A 20,080-nucleotide genomic window follows, 5' to 3' on the forward strand; every position below is an offset into this window, starting at 1 on the left:
AACGGAGTGCTTCTGAGCAGCAGAGAGGTTAAAAGTGCGCTTGGTGCTCTTTCACTTGCCACCCCATGGAGGGACGTGGTACCAGGGGGCAGGGAGAAACCAGAATGATACCCATGATATTCAATCCCTCTTTCATAACAACAACAACAACAACAACAACAACAACAACAACAACAACCACCCTTACAAAACTAGAGCCTATTCTTCCTCTGTATCATCATGCAGAGAGTGTGACGATCCAGAAATTCATATCTCCAAATATCTGTCAATATGCAATACTTGCGTAACAACAGAAAAAAAAGATCAAGGCAAAATAGTACAAAAATATTTCTTCTTTTTTTTTCATTAGATTTTTTCTGACTTTTCTCTTGACTGAAGATAGAAATGTGTCATGCTTATTAAGGTATCAATTTGGAAAAAAAAGTGGCAATTCACAATAGATATATATATATGCGTATGCATGATTGTATGTATATACAGTACTTACTATAAATACACAACACATCTAAACGTGTCTGTCTCACCTACCTACAGAAATGATGCAAGTGACATAACTTTTGGTTATTTCTGACATTTCGACAAAAATAAAAAATAAAAGTGTTTCTAATTGCTCTCCATTTCCTGTCGACTTTGCACCTTAACAACACGAGAAGTGGTGGGAGGAGTCATGTATGGATTGACTTCAGGAGCCAATCGGATGGCTCCAAAAAAAAACAACAACAACAAATGTACTTGAGAAGAAGCGACAGGATAAGAGACGTTTTCGATGCTTCTGTTCTGAACAGACCTGGACCCGGCTGAACAGACCTGGACCCGGCTGAACAGACCTGGACCCGGCTGAACAGACCTGGACCCGGCTGTACAGACCTGGACCCGGCTGTACAGACCTGGACCCGGCTGAACAGACCTGGACCCGGCTGAACAGACCTGGACCCGGCTGAACAGACCTGGACCCGGCTGTACAGACCTGGACCCGGCTGAACAGACCTGGACCCGGCTGTACAGACCTGGACCCGGCTGTACAGACCTGGACCCGGCTGTACAGAACTGGACCCGGCTGAACAGACCTGGACCCGGCTGTACAGAAGTGGACCCGGCTGTACAGAACTGGACCCGGCTGAACAGACCTGGACCCGGCTGTACAGAAGTGGACCCGGCTGAACAGACCTGGACCCGGCTGAACAGAACTGGACCCGGCTGAACAGACCTGGACCCGGCTGTACAGAACTGGACCCGGCTGTACAGACCTGGACCCGGCTGTACAGAAGTGGACCCAGGCGAAGTTCACAGTTGAAAAGAGAATCCCTGACCCTCCACACTGTCTACATTCAATACGGTGGCAGGTACGCTGTGCAAAGCCTTCCTTTAGCTGGCTAGTCGCCGTTTCGTTGCATGTGTCTTTGGTACAAAAAACAATCAAAATATAGTGTGCAAATATCTTTTTGTAATTCTTATATGAATATTTCTTTTAAACACCCCCCGCCCCCCATCTCCCCCGTCCCCCCAAAGACCTAAGTACCTATTACCCCAAAGTACATTTTTGTCAGAGCCATCTTTAAAACACACACACGCACACACGCACACACGCACACACACCATCTTTATAACACACAGACTCTGTGGCATGTATCTACAGGTTCCATGTTCCTATGTACATTCAGAATATCTTTAAAGAGCTGAAATCCATAACATCCCTCGGAGCGTGTGAGCCTCCCTGCCTCCTGTGCTGCTCTCCCTCTCCTCAGTGTAAAATGGTCCACTATCTCCTCCTCAACCTCTGGGAGCCTTGTGTAATAAAACACCTCTCCCTCTCTCTCTTTCTTTCTTTTTCTTGTTTTTTTAAGTTGTTTTTTTTAAATACAAGGCACAATGAATAGTACTCTTTTTAAATACAAATATGAACACACCAAACTAAGGAATTTCAAATGTGTAGCCCTCTCTTATCCTCTAGGAACCAATGGCATTTTCATTTGAAGACACTTCAACCAAAGTGTGTGTATATAGAAGAAATAGATTGTTACATCACAACCCCATCTAGCTTATATATATAGTCCTGTTTCTCCTCTTCCCATGCAGCCGATGTAGGAATGTGTTGGCCTCCTGTTCAGATCCATTTAGAAAAATTCAAATCTTAACCTGCCAGAGCACAGGACGATGGAACAGAACAATCAGGCCAAAAATCACCAAAAACAAACCTTCCTACCGCCGCCCCCGGCCCTAAATGTGGATCCCCAAACGTCTACCAACAGATTTGTTTTTCTTTGTCAGCGTCATTCCGTCAAAGTACTGACAACTGTTTTGTTTTTCCTGACTCGATATTAGTCGTATTTCAGGTGCTTCTGTGGTGTTGCCATTGATGTGGTCGGCAAATTGGCATGTATCGGATTACAGAATGGAATCCTCCTCTGTGGACGCCGTGATAGTAGAATGGGAAAGCTGACATCTGCAGGCCGTACAGCTGTGTGTGGTCTCAATACCTCAACAACAGTAGCTAGCTAACGGTACTGTAGTCTGTATACCTCAACAACAGTAGCTATACTGTACACATCTAGCCACAGGCTGTTGGGAAGCACAGAGAAGGAGACACTAGAACAAGGCAGCTGATTGAAGGAACTGACATGACCATATTTAGGTTTTTCAATGACCAAATATGACCCGTCCTGTCCTGTCATTCCAGCATTCCCTCCCTAAAAAAACAGAACTGCTTCCTGCGTCGGCTTTCCCAGTCTGTCACGCGGACGGCCATGAAAACGCTACAGGAAATGGCTACAGCAAGACCTGATGATCATTCTGTTTTGCTTTGATTTCTTTCAACACAACAAATACAAATAAAACTTTTCAGGAGGTATCTCAGAATATTGGCTTAGAAAATTCGCAAAAACCCTTGGGCCCGTGTGAGGGTGAAGCTCCCTAGCCACATGCACAACATGGCGAGTAAGTGAACAGACTACTGAGTGCAGAGTTTGCTACTAAGGTTCATTTCTGTATATGTGCTTAGTGCGAATACACACACCACACACACACACACACACACACACACACACTTGGGTTTGGTGTGTGTGTGCGCGTGTGTGTGTGTGTATTCTCACGAGGCATGGGGATGAGTTGTTTCCAGTGGAATGGGGCATGCAGTAGGTGTGTGTAGCTGTTACAGTGGGACGACAATGGCGAGGATGGCTTTGAGTGTGTCTGTCCTGAGACCCCTCGTCCCTCCGTCCTTCTCTCCTCAGGGTCAGGCCGTCTACACCTTGGACGTGGGGACGCGGAGTCCCACCAGACCGCCCGTGGGATCCCCCTTGCCAGTCGTCTCCAGGATCTGGTTCACAAAGTCAGATGTCTGCCCGGCAACCGGTGACTTCACTGCAGAAAGAAACGGACACGATTGGTCGGTTTAATAGAGTGGGTTGGTTAATAGGGTGAGTTGGTTAGGTTGGTTAATAGAGTGGGTTGGTTAGGTTGGTTAGGTTGGTTAATAGAGTGGGTTGGTTAGGTTGGTTAATAGAGTGGGTTGGTTAGGTTGGTTAGGTTGGTTAATAGAGTGGGTTGGTTAGGTTGGTTAATAGAGTGGGTTGGTTAGGTTGGTTAATAGAGTGGGTTGGTTAGGTTGGTTAATAGAGTGGGTTGGTTAGGTTGGTTAATAGAGTGGGTTGGTTAGGTTGGTTAATAGAGTGGGTTGGTTAGGTTGGTTAGGTTGGTTAATAGAGTGGGTTGGTTAATAGGGTGAGTTGGTTAGGTTGGTTAGGTTGGTTAATAGAGTGGGTTGGTTAGGTTGGTTAATAGAGTGGGTTGGTTAGGTTGGTTAGGTTGGTTAATAGAGTGGGTTGGTTAATAGGGTGAGTTGGTTAGGTTGGTTAGGTTGGTTAATAGAGTGGGTTGGTTAGGTTGGTTAGGTTGGTTAATAGAGTGGGTTGGTTAGGTTGGTTAATAGAGTGGGTTGGTTAGGTTGGTTAATAGAGTGGGTTGGTTAGGTTGGTTAATAGAGTGGGTTGGTTAGGTTGGTTAATAGAGTGGGTTGGTTAGGTTGGTTAATAGAGTGGGTTGGTTAGGTTGGTTAATAGAGTGGGTTGGTTAATAGGGTGGGTTGGTTAGGTTGGTTAGGTTGGTTAGGTTGGTTAATAGAGTGAGTTGGTTAGGTTGGTTAATAGAGTGGGTTGGTTAGGTTGGTTAATAGAGTGGGTTGGTTAGGTTGGTTAATAGAGTGGGTTGGTTAGGTTGGTTAATAGGGTGGGTTGGTTAGGTTGGTTAGGTTGGTTAATAGGGTGGGTTGGTTAGGTTGGTTAGGTTGGTTAATAGAGTGGGTTGGTTAGGTTGGTTAGGTTGGTTAATAGAGTGGGTTGGTTAGGTTGGTTAATAGAGTGGGTTGGTTAGGTTGGTTAATAGAGTGGGTTGGTTAGGTTGGTTAATAGGGTGGGTTGGTTAGGTTGGTTAGGTTGGTTAATAGAGTGGGTTGGTTAGGTTGGTTAGGTTGGTTAATAGGGTGGGTTGGTTAGGTTGGTTAATAGAGTGGGTTGGTTAGGTTGGTTAGGTTGGTTAATAGAGTGGGTTGGTTAGGTTGGTTAATAGGGTGGGTTGGTTAGGTTGGTTAGGTTGGTTAATAGAGTGGGTTGGTTAGGTTGGTTAATAGAGTGGGTTGGTTAGGTTGGTTAATAGGGTGGGTTGGTTAGGTTGGTTAATAGGGTGGGTTGGTTAGGTTGGTTAATAGAGTGGGTTGGTTAGGTTGGTTAGGTTGGTTAATAGAGTGAGTTGGTTAGGTTGGTTAATAGAGTGGGTTGGTTAGGTTGGTTAGGTTGGTTAATAGGGTGGGTTGGTTAGGTTGGTTAATAGAGTGGGTTGGTTAGGTTGGTTAATAGAGTGGGTTGGTTAGGTTGGTTAATAGAGTGGGTTGGTTAGGTTGGTTAATAGAGTGGGTTGGTTAGGTTGGTTAGGTTGGTTAATAGAGTGGGTTGGTTAGGTTGGTTAATAGAGTGGGTTGGTTAGGTTGGTTAGGTTGGTTAATAGAGTGGGTTGGTTAGGTTGGTTAATAGAGTGGTTTGGTTAGGTTGGTTAATAGAGTGGGTTGGTTAGGTTGGTTAATAGAGTGGTTTGGTTAGGTTGGTTAATAGAGTGAGTTGGTTAGGTTGGTTAATAGAGTGGGTTGGTTAGGTTGGTTAGGTTGGTTAATAGGGTGGGTTGGTTAGGTTGGTTAATAGAGTGGGTTGGTTAGGTTGGTTAATAGAGTGGGTTGGTTAGGTTGGTTAATAGAGTGGGTTGGTTAGGTTGGTTAATAGAGTGGGTTGGTTAGGTTGGTTAGGTTGGTTAATAGAGTGGGTTGGTTAGGTTGGTTAATAGAGTGGGTTGGTTAGGTTGGTTAGGTTGGTTAATAGAGTGGGTTGGTTAGGTTGGTTAGGTTGGTTAATAGAGTGGGTTGGTTAGGTTGGTTAGGTTGGTTAATAGGGTGGGTTGGTTAGGTTGGTTAATAGGGTGGGTTGGTTAGGTTGGTTAGGTTGGTTAATAGGGTGGGTTGGTTAGGTTGGTTAATAGGGTGGGTTGGTTAGGTTGGTTAGGTTGGTTAATAGGGTGGGTTGGTTAGGTTGGTTAGGTTGGTTAATAGGGTGGGTTGGTTAGGTTGGTTAGGTTGGTTAATAGAGTGGGTTGGTTAGGTTGGTTAATAGGGTGGGTTGGTTAGGTTGGTTAGGTTGGTTAATAGGGTGGGTTGGTTAGGTTGGTTAATAGGGTGGGTTGGTTAGGTTGGTTAATAGAGTGGGTTGGTTAGGTTGGTTAATAGGGTGGGTTGGTTAGGTTGGTTAATAGGGTGGGTTGGTTAGGTTGGTTAATAGAGTGGGTTGGTTAGGTTGGTTAATAGAGTGGGTTGGTTAGGTTGGTTAATAGAGTGGGTTGGTTAGGTTGGTTAGGTTGGTTAATAGAGTGGGTTGGTTAGGTTGGTTAATAGAGTGGGTTGGTTAGGTTGGTTAGGTTGGTTAATAGAGTGGGTTGGTTAGGTTGGTTAATAGAGTGGGTTGGTTAGGTTGGTTAATAGAGTGGGTTGGTTAGGTTGGTTAATAGAGTGGGTTGGTTAGGTTGGTTAATAGACCAGGAATACAGTGTCAGTGTTTCTTTTTTACTGCGTCCTCCACCAGCCTCCCCTGATCCACTGTGTATTTCCACTGCTACATAAACAGCGACATAAATCCCAAAACAAATCACCGTCTTACCAAATATCAATCCATCAAATGTTTTTGTATGGCGCTTTTCACAAAGGCAAGACTACACATCATGTGACTACACATTGGGTGTTTCTGCTGCTGTATAACAACAGAACTAAAATGGCCGTCTTACCAAGAGTGTCTTGGAGCAGTTTGTCCAGCTTGTCCGCCATGTTGGTGGCCTTGTCATCAGAGATGTCCTGCACTCGGCTGACGATCTCCTCCTTGATGGCGTTGATCACGAACAGAAGCCGATCTGCACAGGAACACAACAATCCTCAGTTCAGTCAGGACACTGACGTCGATGAATACGTTTAATGAAATGGTAATAATGGTAATACATTAGGTTTGACATCATTGGATGGCTCCACTCTAATATAGGGTTAGGGTTAGCCCATAAACTTCAAACCCCCGTAGGTAACACACAGTCAACCCTCAGGTGGAGGCTGGGGTGGTGGGTGGAGGCTGGGGCGGTGGGTGGAGGCTGGGGGGGTGGGTGGAGGCTGGGGGGGTGGGTGGAAACTGGGGTGGTGGGTGGAGGTTTAACCCTGGTTAGTTACTGTTTAACCCTGGTCAGTTACTGTTTAACCCTGGTTAGTTACTGTTTAACCCTGGTCAGTTACTGTTTAACCCTGGTTAGTTACTGTTTAACCCTGGTTAGTTACTGTTTAACCCTGGTGGAGTGTTACTGTTTAACCCTGGTTAGTTACTGTTTAACCCTGGTCAGTTACTGTTTAACCCTGGTTAGTTACTGTTTAACCCTGGTTAGTTCCTGTTTAACCCTGGTCAGTTACTGTTTAACCCTGGTTAGTTACTGTTTAACCCTGGTTAGTTACTGTTTAACCCTGGTCAGTTACTGTTTAACCCTGGTTAGTTACTGTTTAACCCTGGTTAGTTACTGTTTAACCCTGGTGGAGTGTTACTGTTTAACCCTGGTTAGTTACTGTTTAACCCTGGTCAGTTACTGTTTAACCCTGGTTAGTTACTGTTTAACCCTGGTTAGTTCCTGTTTAACCCTGGTCAGTTACTGTTTAACCCTGGTTAGTTACTGTTTAACCCTGGTTAGTTACTGTTTAACCCTGGTCAGTTACTGTTTAACCCTGGTTAGTTACTGTTTAACCCTGGTGGAGTGTTGCATAACTGCTCTCTTAAGCCTGTCCCATGACCATGTGATGCGTTGCTTTCTTTCATAGGTGGGTTCAACTGTCCGTCACCTGACCAGCTAGCTGCCTTGAAGTGTTCTGCCTGAACGTACGTAGACTTTCTCTCTCCTCCGGTTCCCAGAGCAGGGTTTCACACAGAGTAACGTCTTTGCGTTCACTATGAATACCACCAGCATACAGATGTTTTAGGCTACATTTGACAGAACATTATAGAGCTGGAAATTGGTCCTCACGATGTTCCTTCCACAAATAACCCCCCCCCCCCCAATTACCCAGATAACCTTGGTGACACAACCTACCCAGCGCATCATACTGACTCAGCTAAAGATCTATTACTCAGCACATCTTCAACTTAATCACGTTCGACTCTCCTTCTCTGTCCGAGGGATAATTATGTTGGCCAGAGCAACGTATTGCATTGGCCAATAGCAAAATACCATCTTCTGATGTTCACCAATAGCAACGTACCGTATTCAGATGTTAACCAATAGCAACGTACCGTATTCTGATGTTAACCAATGGCAACGTACCGTATTCAGATGTTAACCAATAGCAACGTACCGTATTCTGATGTTAACCAATGGCAACGTACCGTATTCAGATGTTAACCAATAGCAACGTACCGTATTCTGTGCCGAGGCCCCACAGTTTGACCTTGTTGGCCTCGTACTGAGCTTTCTTCTTCAGGCGACACGCCCTATAGAGAGAGAGGGAGGGAGAGAGAGAGAGAGAGAGAGAGAGAGAGAGAGAGAGAGGGAGAGAGAGAGAGAGAGGGAGGGAGAGAGAGAGAGAGAGAGAGGGAGGGAGAGAGGGAGAGAGGGGGGGGAGGGAGAGAGAGAGAGAGAGGGAGGGAGGGAGAGAGGGAGAGAGAGGGGGGGAGGGAGAGAGAGAGGGAGAGAGAGAGAGGGGGGGAGGGAGAGAGAGACAGAGAGAGAGAGAGAGAGAGGGAGGGAGAGAGAGAGACAGAGAGAGCGAGAGAGAGAGACAGAGAGAGCGAGAGAGAGAGAGAGGGGGGAGGGGGAGAGGGAGGGAGAGAGAGAGAGACAGAGAGAGCGAGAGGGAGAGAGAGAGAGGGGGGAGGGAGAGAGAGAGAGAGAGAGATGAGTTAAGAGCAAACCTACTGGTATAACAACAGTCTAAACAGAGGAACATTTAAGGAGGAGAGGGGAGGAGAGGTGAGGAGGAGAGGAGAGGAGGAGAGGAGAGGGGAGGAGAGGTGAGGAGGAGAGGGGAGGAGAGGTGAGGAGGAGAGGGGAGGTGAGGAGAGGTGAGGAGGAGAGGGGAGGTGAGGAGAGGTGAGGAGGAGAGGTGAGGAGAGGGGAGGAGAGGTGAGGAGAGGTGAGGAGGAGAGGGGAGGAGAGGTGAGGAGAGGTGAGGAGGAGAGGTGAGGAGGAGAGGGGAGGAGAGGTGAGGAGGAGAGGAGAGGTGAGGAGGAGAGGTGAGGAGGAGAGGTGAGGAGGAGAGGGGAGGAGAGGTGAGGAGGAGAGGTGAGGAGGAGAGGGGAGGAGAGGTGAGGAGAGGTGAGGAGGAGAGGGGAGGAGAGGTGAGGAGAGGTGAGGAGAGGTGAGGAGGAGAGGTGAGGAGAGGTGAGGAGGAGAGGGGAGGAGAGGAGAGGAGGGGAGGGGAGGAGGGGAGGAGAGGTAAGGGGGGGGGAGGAGAGGAGAGGGGAGGGGAGGAGGGGAGGAGAGGTGAGGGGAGGAGGGGAGGAGAGGTAAGGGGGGGGGAGGAGAGGAGAGGGGAGGGGAGGAGAGGTAAGGAGGGGAGGGGAGGAGAGGAGGAAAAGAAGATGGAGAGGAGGAGGAGGAGAAGGCAGCAGATGGGAGAAGAGAGGAGAGGAGAGGAGAGGTGGAAAAGGAGGGGTGGAGAGGTCAGCGTGTGTTACCTGGATAACGCAGGAGGAAGACAGAGGTGAGCAGGGGAGGGGAGGAGGGGAGGGGAGGAGGGGAGGAGGTGAGGGGTGGAGAGGTGAGCACGTGTTACCTGGAGGCCAGTTTGTTCTTCTCCTTGCGCGAGCGTGGGCGAGCGGTGGGGGGGAGCTCGCTGACGGGCGTGAGGTCACTGATGACCTTGTTGAGTTTCCTCAGTTCGTTGCCAATCTGCAGCAGCTTCCTGGGGTTGGGCGTCAGGTCCTCCACGTCCGTCCGCCTGGACTTCTTCAGGGCGTACTTCCCTGTTCAGGAGCCAATCACAGAGCCACGTCAGTTCAACAGCCAATCAGAGAGCCACGTCAGTTCACACTTCCCTGTTCAACAGCTAATCACAGAGCCACATCAGTTCAAGATTCTAGACTCAAGACTTCATCTCCGTCCCACGCCAGGTCCTTCTGTTGACTGGCACTTGGCCTAGCGCCTGCTGTTCTCTGGGAATCACTGGCGTAGTAGAGCAGGGTTGGAGTGCAAAAACTCTCGTCTGACATATTTAAACTTTTTTTTAATGAGACTTTTTTAGGAAGTAAACACAAACCTCGCTTTTCCATAGCTATGATGCAGCCACATGCAAAATTTACATTTACATTTATGGCATTTAGCAGACGCCTTTATCCAAAGCGACTTACAACAAATACATTTGTTTAAGTAAGTGAATCATCTATCCAACAGTCATCATAAGATAAAGTAATCAATGCTCACATCAGGGGCCATTGGCAGTCATAATGCCAGAAGCCAATTATTTTTATTTATTTATTTATTTTTAATTATTTATTAACAGGAGAGAACTCGTACAGGGGGGTAGTGGGGGTGAAGAGGTCTCTAGGGTTGGGGTTAGGGTTAGTACAGGGGGGTAGTGGGGGTGAAGAGGTCTCAAGGGTTGGGGTTAGGGTTAGTACAGGGGGGTAGTGGGGGTGAAGAGGTCTCTAGGGTTGGGGTTAGGGTTAGTACAGGGGGGTAGTGGGGGTGAAGAGGTCTCAAGGGTTGGGGTTAGGGTTAGTACAGGGGGGTAGTGGGGGTGAAGAGGTCTCTAGGGTTGGGGTTAGGGTTAGTACAGGGGGGTAGTGGGGGTGAAGAGGTCTCTAGGGTTAGGGTTAGGGTTAGTACAGGGGGGTAGTGGGGGTGAAGAGGCCTTAGGAAGGACTGTTAAGATGTAGATGTAAAATTATGATAGCTCGAGACGGTTTTGGACACATGAAAATGGATTTCGGGTAAACTTCCCCTTTAAGAAGTACAATCTTCTGTGGTATTTGTTAATGACTGCACAGATGTTGTTCTTCCATTTCAGGGTGCTCCAGATGGTGGTAACGAGAAACTTAAAAGAGGAAAAGAAACTTAAAAAACCCCTATCTGCTGTTTGGCCGCATATCACTAAAATGGTTTTGTTTTGTCTGCTTTAAGCAGTAGGTTGTCGTGGCTACACCATGTGACCAACACAGACATTTAATTTCTGCATTCTGTATGCAGTCTCATCGCTGGCCTTGATCAGCCCTGCTAATGTTAATGCAGAAAACAGACTCAGACCAGGAGACGCATTCATCAGCAGGGGTGTCTTCTATCACCATTACTGTTATCACTGTCCATCAGGGGAGGCTGGCGGAGGTAGCAATCGGAGGACGGGCTCAATCACTACGTGAATCACTACGTGAAACATCATCCGTTGCATTACAATGAGCCTGTCCTCTAATTACTGCCTCCACCAGCCTCCCATGGTGCACAGTGAGAACAGCAACGGTTATAGGAGACACCCCTGTGGTGCACAGTGAGAACAGCAACGGTGAAAGGAGACACCCCTGTGGTGCTGAGCATTGAGAACACATCACTTCACATCACTGATCAACAAAGACCGATACAGTACATTCATAAAACCGAAAACGGATTTACTCAAAACATATAAATGCATATCCATCGTGTGTACATGCATGCATCCATACGTGTGTGTGTACGTGTGTGTACGTGTGTGTGTGTGTGTGTGTGTGTGTGTGTGTGTGTGTGTGTGTGTGTGTGTGTGTGTGTGTATGTGTGTGTGTGTGTGTGTGTACGTGTGTGTGTGTGTGTGTGTGTGTGTGTGTGTGTGTGTGTGTCTGACCGTGGTGCGGGCCATTCCTCTGGTACAGGTTGCTAGGCAGGGTCTCTCTGTCCCACTCGGAGGGCTTCAGCATTCGCTCCTGTTTGGAGGGCGTCAGCTGCTCGCTGTACTCCCAGAAGTAGCGGCGTTTCCCTCTCTTCCTGGAGATCCCTGCCGTCAGACCCTTCACGTCCTCCACCGCGTCCGTGTCACAACCTGGGTCACACACACACACACACACACACACACACACAGAGAGAGAGAGAGAGAGAGAGACAGACCGGTCAGCCCGGCCCCAAGGTCACAGTGACACCCACAGGACAAACATGACCTCATTCCCCAGGCTGATGAGACTCACTCCGCCACACCAGCCACCAACCCACACCAGCCACCAACCCACACCAGCCACCAACCCACACCAGCCACCAACCCACACCAGCCACCAACCCACACCAGCCACCAACCCACACCAGCCACCAACCACCAACCCACACCAGCCACCAACCCACACCAGCCACCAACCCACACCAGCCACCAACCCACACCAGCCACCAACCCACACCAGCCACCAACCCACACGCCTTTAGACTTAGAATGGATTCAACTACAATGAGGTCCACGTCAAGACAGAGCTACTGGGAGCTTCTCTGTAGAGGCTGAAGTTTGGAATTGAAATTTTTACCCAGCTGGTCTCTTGAAGTGCACATCTTCATTAACTCACCAACTGCCAAAGAGTTCCAGTCAAAGAGTCACCACCTAGAGTGCCAAGTGTTTTATGTGGTGTTTACCTAGCAACAATACTTTTGTTGATTGGTTGACTGCAAAATGAAGCATCATAATTGATGCATTTTGGCACTCTGGAATGTTGACAATTTGGGCGACTTTAGTCACCGTCTGGACTATAAGACTGGTTCTGAAAAATAAATGGAATTCTGAGATCCATGTTTGGATTGTGGCTGTGGGGTGAACGTGGACTGTGATAGGCCGATGTGTCGTGGTTGTGAAAACGCAGACGGACTAGCTACCTGGCTCGGAGAACGCATCGCTCATGTCTTCATCGTCTTTGTCCCCCTCGTAGTCCTCATCCTCATCCTCTTCCTCTTCCTCCTCATTCTCAGACAGTTCATGCTCGCTGCCGAAGCCCTCGTCGTGATCTTCATCGTCCAGATCCACCCCCTCGCCCTCCTCTTCCTCCTCCTCCTCCTCCACCCCCTCCTCTTCTTCCTCCTCCTCCTCCTCCTCTTCCTCCTCCTCCTCTTCCTCCTCCTCCTCCACCTCCATCTCGGTGATGTCCTTGCCGGCCAGCCGGGCTCGGGTCAGGAACAGGGAGTAATTGTGTTCCTCCTCCTTCTTCTTGTCGGCCGCGGAGTCGGCTCCCGGGGAGGTACCGGCAGTACTGGTGGTACTGGTAGTACCAGCAACGCCGACGGCCTCCATCCGGGTCTCGCTGGGCCCGGGCCCCGCCCCGGGGTAGTGGATCTTGAGGGGTGTGGCCCCAGACGTCCCCACAGAGGCGGCCGGCATCTCCCTCCGCGGCATCTCTGCCCTTGTCTCATAGGCCGGCGTGCTGCCGAAGGCTGCAGTGGCGGGGGCGGTCACAGGGGCGGCGCTGCCCGAGGTGGTGGCCACTACGTCCTGGAACTCTGCCATCAGAGAGCAGCGGGGGTCTCCGGAGGGGTGGGGGTCCGGGGGGGGCCTGCGGGGGGCGCTCACGCGGACCTTGGCTTTGCGTACGTAGTCGGCGCCGTGGAAGGCCGGGGCGGCCATCTTGGCCTGCGTCTTGGACATGGTCTCGGTGGTGGAGGGGACGGGCCACGTGGCCTTCTGGGAGCCGCCCTCCGCAAAGTCCGCCAGGGAGTTCCTGGCAGGGAGGGAGCAGGAGGCCGCGGTCGCCGCGACGGGGCGTGTGGCACCGCCCGGCTTCTTCCCCAGTGAGGAGAGGAGGGGCGGGGGGAGGGAGGCGTGCTGCTGCTTCTGCCCTGCCCCACCACCGCCCATCATCAGGTCCGGGTGGTACAGCGTGTCACACACGGGGGGCTGGGAGTCCTCGCTGTTGAGCTGGGCCAGGGTGGGGGTCCGGCCCATCACCTCCTCGTCCTGGTAGGGGCTGGAGAAGTCGTCCAGCCCCAGGAAGTCCACCTCCTTGGTGCCCCAAATGTCGCAGCTGGTGAGGCGGGTGTACTTGGTCAGGTCCTCCCAGTAGGTGTCCCACTGCTCGAAGTTGGAGCTGTAGGCGGGGTCGCCCTCCACCAGCTCCGTCAGGTGCTCTCCGGAGGCTTCCGCCTCTTTGCAGTCGGCCACGGAGGAGAAGGGGTCGCCCCGCGGGCTCTGGCGGCATGTCATGTCTCTGTCCTAGGGAGGGAGGGGAGGAGGGAGGGGGGAGGAGGGGAGACAGAAAGGTCCAAAGTTAAACAGTGAAACAGAAATGCGTTTATTTTACAGTAGTAAAAAGTTTGGACAGACCTTCTCATTCAATGGTTTTTCTTTATTTTTTATTATTTTCTACATTGTAGATTAATATTGAAGACTATGAAGCTATGAAAGAACATATGTAGTAAATAAAAAAGTGTTAAACAAACCAGAATATGTTTTATATTTTAGATTCTTCACAATAGCCACCTTTTGCTTTGATAACAGCTTTGCACACTCTTGGCAAGGTGTGTCCAAACTTTTGTCTGGTACTGTATTCTATTTAACCTTTATTTTAGCAGGGAGTCCTATTGACACCAAGGTCTCTTTTACGAGGGAGCCCTGCATACACACACTTTACAACCACACATCAGACACACACTTTACAACCACACATCATACAAACTACAACATTATAAAACACAATCAAGAAAGACACATTTTTCAACAAAGAGGTCCTCAGTGAAAACGTTCCACTGCCGGGCCGTGTCCCCTCGTATCTCTCCCCATTTACAGTCATTCTGGTGTAAAACCTTTATTGACTTTATCTAACTTTACCTGGTTGTGAGAGCATGACCTATGACCTGTAGCCTGGCTATTTCTGGACTGAATAACATTCTCAATTGGAGAAGCTCTTGGGAAACCAGACAGGGGCTGTACTGTTATAGGCCTCTGTCCAGCCTGAGCTCAGCCCAGTTCACCACTCCCCAGTTCACTACTGAACCAGTGAACCATAAGTGAACCAGTGAACCACTCCCCAGTTCAGAACTAGTGAATCAGTGAATCATAAGTGAACCAGTGACTCACCAGTTCGTACATGAAGTCTGGATCTGAGCTGCTGGCCAACAAGTCCGTGCTGGTCAGTGCCTGGTCAGCAAACGTGTAGTTCTGAAAGGCATCCCCAAAGGGTGGGTCCATTCCAGTGATGCTGGGCTGGAGGGGGGAGGAAGAGGGAGGGAGGAGGAGAAGGGAGGGAGGAGAAGGGAAGGAAGGGAGGGAGGATAAGGGAGGGAGGAGAAGGGAGGGAAAGAAACATTACCGTTAAGAAGATCTCAACCGGGTCTTTTTCTTTCTGCTCTCTAACTAAGAAGTCTCTGTTCTCTGAGCTGCTTTGAAGCGTAAATAATAATAATAATAATAATAATGCTTTAAACATGTTCAATGGCTGCTTCTCAGTAGCAGTAGTATAGTAGTAGTAGTAGTATAGTAGTAGCAGTAGTAGTATAGTAGTAGTAGTATAGTAGTAGCAGTAGTATAGTAGTAGTAGTAGTATAGTAGTAGTAGTAGTAGTATAGTAGTAGTAGTAGTAGTAGTATAGTAGTAGTAGTAGTAGTAGTATAGTTGTAGTAGTAGTATAGTAGTAGTAGTAATAGTATAGTAGTAGTAGTAGTAGTAGTAGTAGTAGTATAGTAGTAGCAGTAGTAGTATAGTAGTAGTATAGTAGTAGTAGTAGTAGTATAGTAGTAGCAGTAGTAGTATAGTAGTAGTAGTATAGTAGTAGCAGTAGTATAGTAGTAGTAGTAGTAGTAGTATAGTAGTAGTAGTAGTAGTATAGTTGAAGTAGTAGTATAGTAGTAGTAGTAATAGTATAGTAGTAGTAGTATAGTAGTAGTAGTAGTAGTAGTAGTAGTATAGTAGTAGCAGTAGTAGTATAGTAGTAGTAGTATAGTAGTAGTAGTAGTATAGTAGTAGTATAGTAGTAGTAGTAGTATAGTAGTATCAGTAGTAGTATAGTAGTAGTATAGTAGTATAGTAGTAGTAGTAGTAGTATAGTAGTAGCAGTAGTAGTATAGTAGTAGTATAGTAGTAGTAGTAGTAGTATAGTAGTAGTAGTAGTAGTATAGTAGTATAGTCGAGTAGTATAGTAGTAGTATAGTAGTCGTAGTAGTCGTAGTAGTAGTAGTATAGTAGTAGTAGTAGTAGTATAGTAGTAGCAGTAGTAGTATAGTCGAGTAGTATAGTAGTCGTAGTAGTAGTATAGTAGTAGTAGTAGTAGTATAGTAGTCGTAGTAGTAGTATAGTAGTAGTATAGTAGTAGTAGTAGTAGTATAGTAGTAGTAGTAGTAGTATAGTAGTAGCAGTAGTAGTAGTATAGTAGTAGTATAGTAGCAGTAGTAGTATAGTAGTAGTATAGTAGTAGTCGTAGTATAGTAGTAGTATAGTAGTAGTCGTAGTAGTAGTATAGTAGTAGTAGTAGTCGTACTAGTAGTAGTAGTATAGTAGTATAGTCGAGTAGTATAGTAGTAGTATAGTAGTCGTAGTAGTCGTAGTAGTAGTAGTATAGTAGTAGTAGTAGTATAGTAGTAGCAGTAGTAGTATAGTAGTAGTAGTATAGTAGTATAGTCGAGTAGTATTGTAGTAGTATAGTAGTATAGTCGAGTAGTATAGTAGTCGTAGTAGTAGTATAGTAGTAGTAGTAGTAGTATAGTAGTCGTAGTAGTAGTATAGTAGTAGTATAGTAGTAGTAGTAGTATAGTAGTAGTAGTAGTAGTATAGTAGTAGCAGTAGTAGTAGTATAGTAGTAGTATAGTAGCAGTAGTAGTATAGTAGTAGTATAGTAGTAGTCGTAGTATAGTAGTAGTATAGTAGTAGTCGTAGTAGTAGTATAGTAGTAGTAGTAGTCGTACTAGTAGTAGTAGTATAGTAGTATAGTCGAGTAGTATAGTAGTAGTATAGTAGTCGTAGTAGTCGTAGTAGTAGTAGTATAGTAGTAGTAGTAGTATAGTAGTAGCAGTAGTAGTATAGTAGTAGTATAGTAGTAGTATAGTAGTATAGTCGAGTAGTATTGTAGTAGTATAGTAGTCGTAGTAGTAGTATAGTAGTAGTAGTAGTAGTATAGTAGTAGTTGTAGTATAGTAGTAGCAGTAGTAGTAGTATAGTAGTAGTATAGTAGTAGTATAGTAGCAGTAGTAGTATAGTAGTAGTATAGTAGTAGTCGTAGTAGTAGTAGTAGTCGTACTAGTAGTAGTAGTATAGTAGTATAGTCGAGTAGTATAGTAGTAGCAGTAGTAGTAGTATAGTAGTAGTATAGTAGTAGTATAGTAGCAGTAGTAGTATAGTAGTAGTCGTAGTAGTAGTCGTACTAGTAGTAGTCGTACTAGTAGTAGTAGTATAGTAGTATAGTCGAGTAGTATAGTAGTAGCAGTAGTAGTAGCAGTAGTAGTAGTATAGTAGTAGTATAGTAGCAGTAGTAGTATAGTAGTAGTATAGTAGTAGTCGTAGTAGTAGTATAGTAGTAGTAGTAGTCGTACTAGTAGTAGTAGTATAGTAGTATAGTCGAGTAGTATAGTAGTATAGTAGTAGTCGTAGTAGTAGAGTAGTAGTAGTAGTCGTACTAGTAGTAGTAGTATAGTCGAGTAGTATAGTAGTATAGTAGTAGTATAGTAGTAGTCGTACTAGTAGTAGTAGTATAGTAGTATAGTCGAGTAGTATAGTAGTATAGTAGTAGTATAGTAGTAGTAGTATAGTAGTAGTATAGTAGTAGTAGTAGTCGTACTAGTAGTAGTAGTATAGTCGAGTAGTATAGTAGTATAGTAGTAGTATAGTAGTAGTCGTAGTAGTAGTATAGTAGTATAGTAGTAGTAGTCGTACTAGTAGTAGTAGTATAGTAGTATAGTCAAGTAGTATAGTAGTATAGTAGTAGTAGTAGTCGTACTAGTAGTAGTAGTATAGTAGTATAGTAGTAGTAGTATAGTCGAGTAGTATAGTAGTATAGTAGTAGTAGTAGTCGTAGTAGTATAGTAGTATAGTAGTAACAGTAGTAACATCCCACGAAGGATCCAGCGATGTCAGCGAGTTTACAGAGACCGTCTTGGACTTCATCTCTACATTAGCCGATAACATCGTACCAACGACAACGGTAAAGATCTACCCCAACCAGAAACCCTGGGTCGACAGCTCCATCCGTGCCGCTCTGAGGGCTCGCACCGCCGCTTACAACTCCGGGCTGGCATCCGGCAGCATGGAGGAGTATAAAGCGGAGTCCTACAAACTGCGGAGGGCGGTGAAAGCCGCCAAGAGGAGATACGCAGACAGAATGCAGGCGCAGATGGAGAGCAACGACACCAGGGGACTATGGCGAGGACTACGATCTATTACGGATTACCGGCACACACCCTCCTCAACCGGAAGTGCAGATGCCTCCCTAGCTGAAGACCTGAACTCTTTTTATGCACGGTTTGAGGCTGGCAACACCACCGCTAGCGCGCCGGCTAACCACAACAACGTCAGAGTGCTGGCTAGCGCGGCTGACGGGAGTTCACACGCTGGGGCAGAGCAAGCACTCTCCGTGACGGAACACGACGTGAGGAGGGCTCTGCTGAAGGTGAACACTAGGAAGGCTGCTGGCCCGGATGGCATACCTGGGAGAGTACTCAAGACCTGTGCTAACCAGCTAGCTCCTGTGTTCACCACTATATTCAACCTTTCACTAGCTAATTCAGTAGTTCCCACCTGTTTTAAAAGATCATCTATCGTCCCTGTGCCCAAGATCACCTCCCCAGCCTGCTTGAATGACTACAGACCCGTGGCTCTAACCTCAGTGGTCATGAAGTGCTTCGAGAGGCTGATTAAGGATTACATCTGCTCCTCCCTCCCTCCGACCCTGGACCCACTGCAGTTCGCATATAGACCAAACAGATCTACAGACGATGCAGTTTCCCAGGTCCTCCACACCACTCTCTCCCACCTGGACAGGCAGAAGGGGGGCTATGTGAGAATGCTGTTTATAGACTATAGCTCAGCGTTCAACACCATAGTCCCCACCAGACTGGCTGATAAGATGATTGGTCTAGGACTGAACATTCCCCTGTGTGCCTGGATCCTGGACTTTCTGACGGCCAGGCCACAGGTGGTCAGGGTGGGTAGACACACCTCCAGCTCACTCACACTGAGCACAGGGTCCCCCCAGGGCTGTGTCCTTAGTCCCCTCCTCTACTCCCTGTACACCCACGACTGTGTGGCTAAGTCCAGCGAAAACTCCATCATCAAGTTTGCGGACGACACGGTCGTGGTGGGGCTGATCTCAGATAACAATGAGAAAGGCTACCTGGACGAGGTGGCGGACCTGTCACTCTGGTGTCAGGAGAACAGTCTCATCCTGAATGTCTCCAAGACAAAAGAGCTGATTGTGGACTTCAGGAGAGCACAACAACTAAGGGCCTACACACCGCTGGACATCGGAGGGACTGCTGTGGACAGGGTGAGCAGTTTTAAATACCTGGGAGTCCACATCTCAGAAGACCTGACCTGGACTACCCACATCAGTTCTCTGGTGGGAAAGGCAAGGCAGCGCCTGTTCCATCTCAGGCAACTGAGGAAATTCAGAGTCTCCCGGAGGATCCTTCAGTCCTTCTACTCTGGAGCTGTGGAGAGCATCCTGGCTGGCAACATCACCGTCTGGTACGGTAACAGCACGGCCCAGGACAGGCGAACTCTGCAAAGGGTGGTACGCCTGGCAGAAAAGACCATGGGAGCTCCAACCCCCCCTCTCCATGTCCTGTACACCAGGAGGTGTAGGACCAGAGCATACAGGATTATGAAGGACCCTCACCACCCGAAACATGGACTGTTCCAGCCGCTGCCGTCAGGAAAACGCCTCCGCTGTCATGCAGCAAAAACAGAGAGGCTAAGACTGAGTTTCTTCCCCCATGCCATCAGAATTGTCAACGATGACCCCACCAGTGCCCCCCTCAAGTCACTCACACATGCACTGTCATTCTAACACATATGCACACACATAATCATCCATCTGCTATTTATATTGCTTACTGGCTATACTGTTCATATTGTTTATACTGTTTATACTGTCCATACTGTATATTTTTTAGTACTTCTATTTTTATTTTATTGTATTTTAAAACTTATTGTGTTGTTGCACTACTCTGTGGCACTGTCACTTTTGCATTTCACTGTATACTTGTATGCACGTGACAAATAAAGAAATCTTGAATCTTGAATCTAACACCAGTAGCAGATCATTTGTACTACATTTTAGTTGGGTGACTGAAGCTAAAACATGAAAGATGAGCGTGAGAATTCCTTGAATAGGCGGCAATACTGTAGGAATGTCGACCAATAGGACGTTCCCATGACTAACGTGGGAAATAGCCATTGGCTGTTGTCTGACGGCACACCTAATTCATCATCACAATGTCCTAGCAGCTCAACTAGCCTGAGTGGGTCCATGCAAGGCTGCAGAGCTAATGATTCTGTCAGGATTTGAGATGCACCACCATGGATAATGCTAATCATGCTAATAATGCTAATCTTGCTACTAGTCGTTTTTAAACTTCAGACATCAGAAACCTCCTTGGCTCCCATCCCCTCTCTCCC

The 20,080-nt window shown here is 47.2% G+C and overlaps 1 protein-coding gene across 1 annotated transcript in view; it reads right to left on the reverse strand.

Moving 5' to 3' along the window:
* Positions 1–1,510: 1,510 nt before the first annotated feature.
* The window catches only part of crebrf (creb3 regulatory factor), a gene marked incomplete at its 5' end in the record, with an annotated part of 19,526 nt that continues 956 nt past the window's right edge, over positions 1,511–20,080 (reverse strand). The window contains 7 exons of the mRNA XM_083665361.1: positions 1,511–3,360; positions 6,316–6,438; positions 7,969–8,042; positions 9,326–9,515; positions 11,360–11,554; positions 12,364–13,690; positions 14,555–14,680. Of these exons, the coding sequence (XP_083521487.1) occupies positions 3,242–3,360; positions 6,316–6,438; positions 7,969–8,042; positions 9,326–9,515; positions 11,360–11,554; positions 12,364–13,690; positions 14,555–14,680 (2,154 nt within the window). The 3' untranslated portion in view covers positions 1,511–3,241. The remainder of the gene's footprint in view (positions 3,361–6,315; positions 6,439–7,968; positions 8,043–9,325; positions 9,516–11,359; positions 11,555–12,363; positions 13,691–14,554; positions 14,681–20,080) is intronic.

This window comes from Argentina silus (genome assembly GCF_951799395.1).
Source record: "Argentina silus genome assembly, chromosome: 2".
In the NCBI taxonomy this organism is placed as follows: domain Eukaryota; kingdom Metazoa; phylum Chordata; class Actinopteri; order Argentiniformes; family Argentinidae; genus Argentina; species Argentina silus.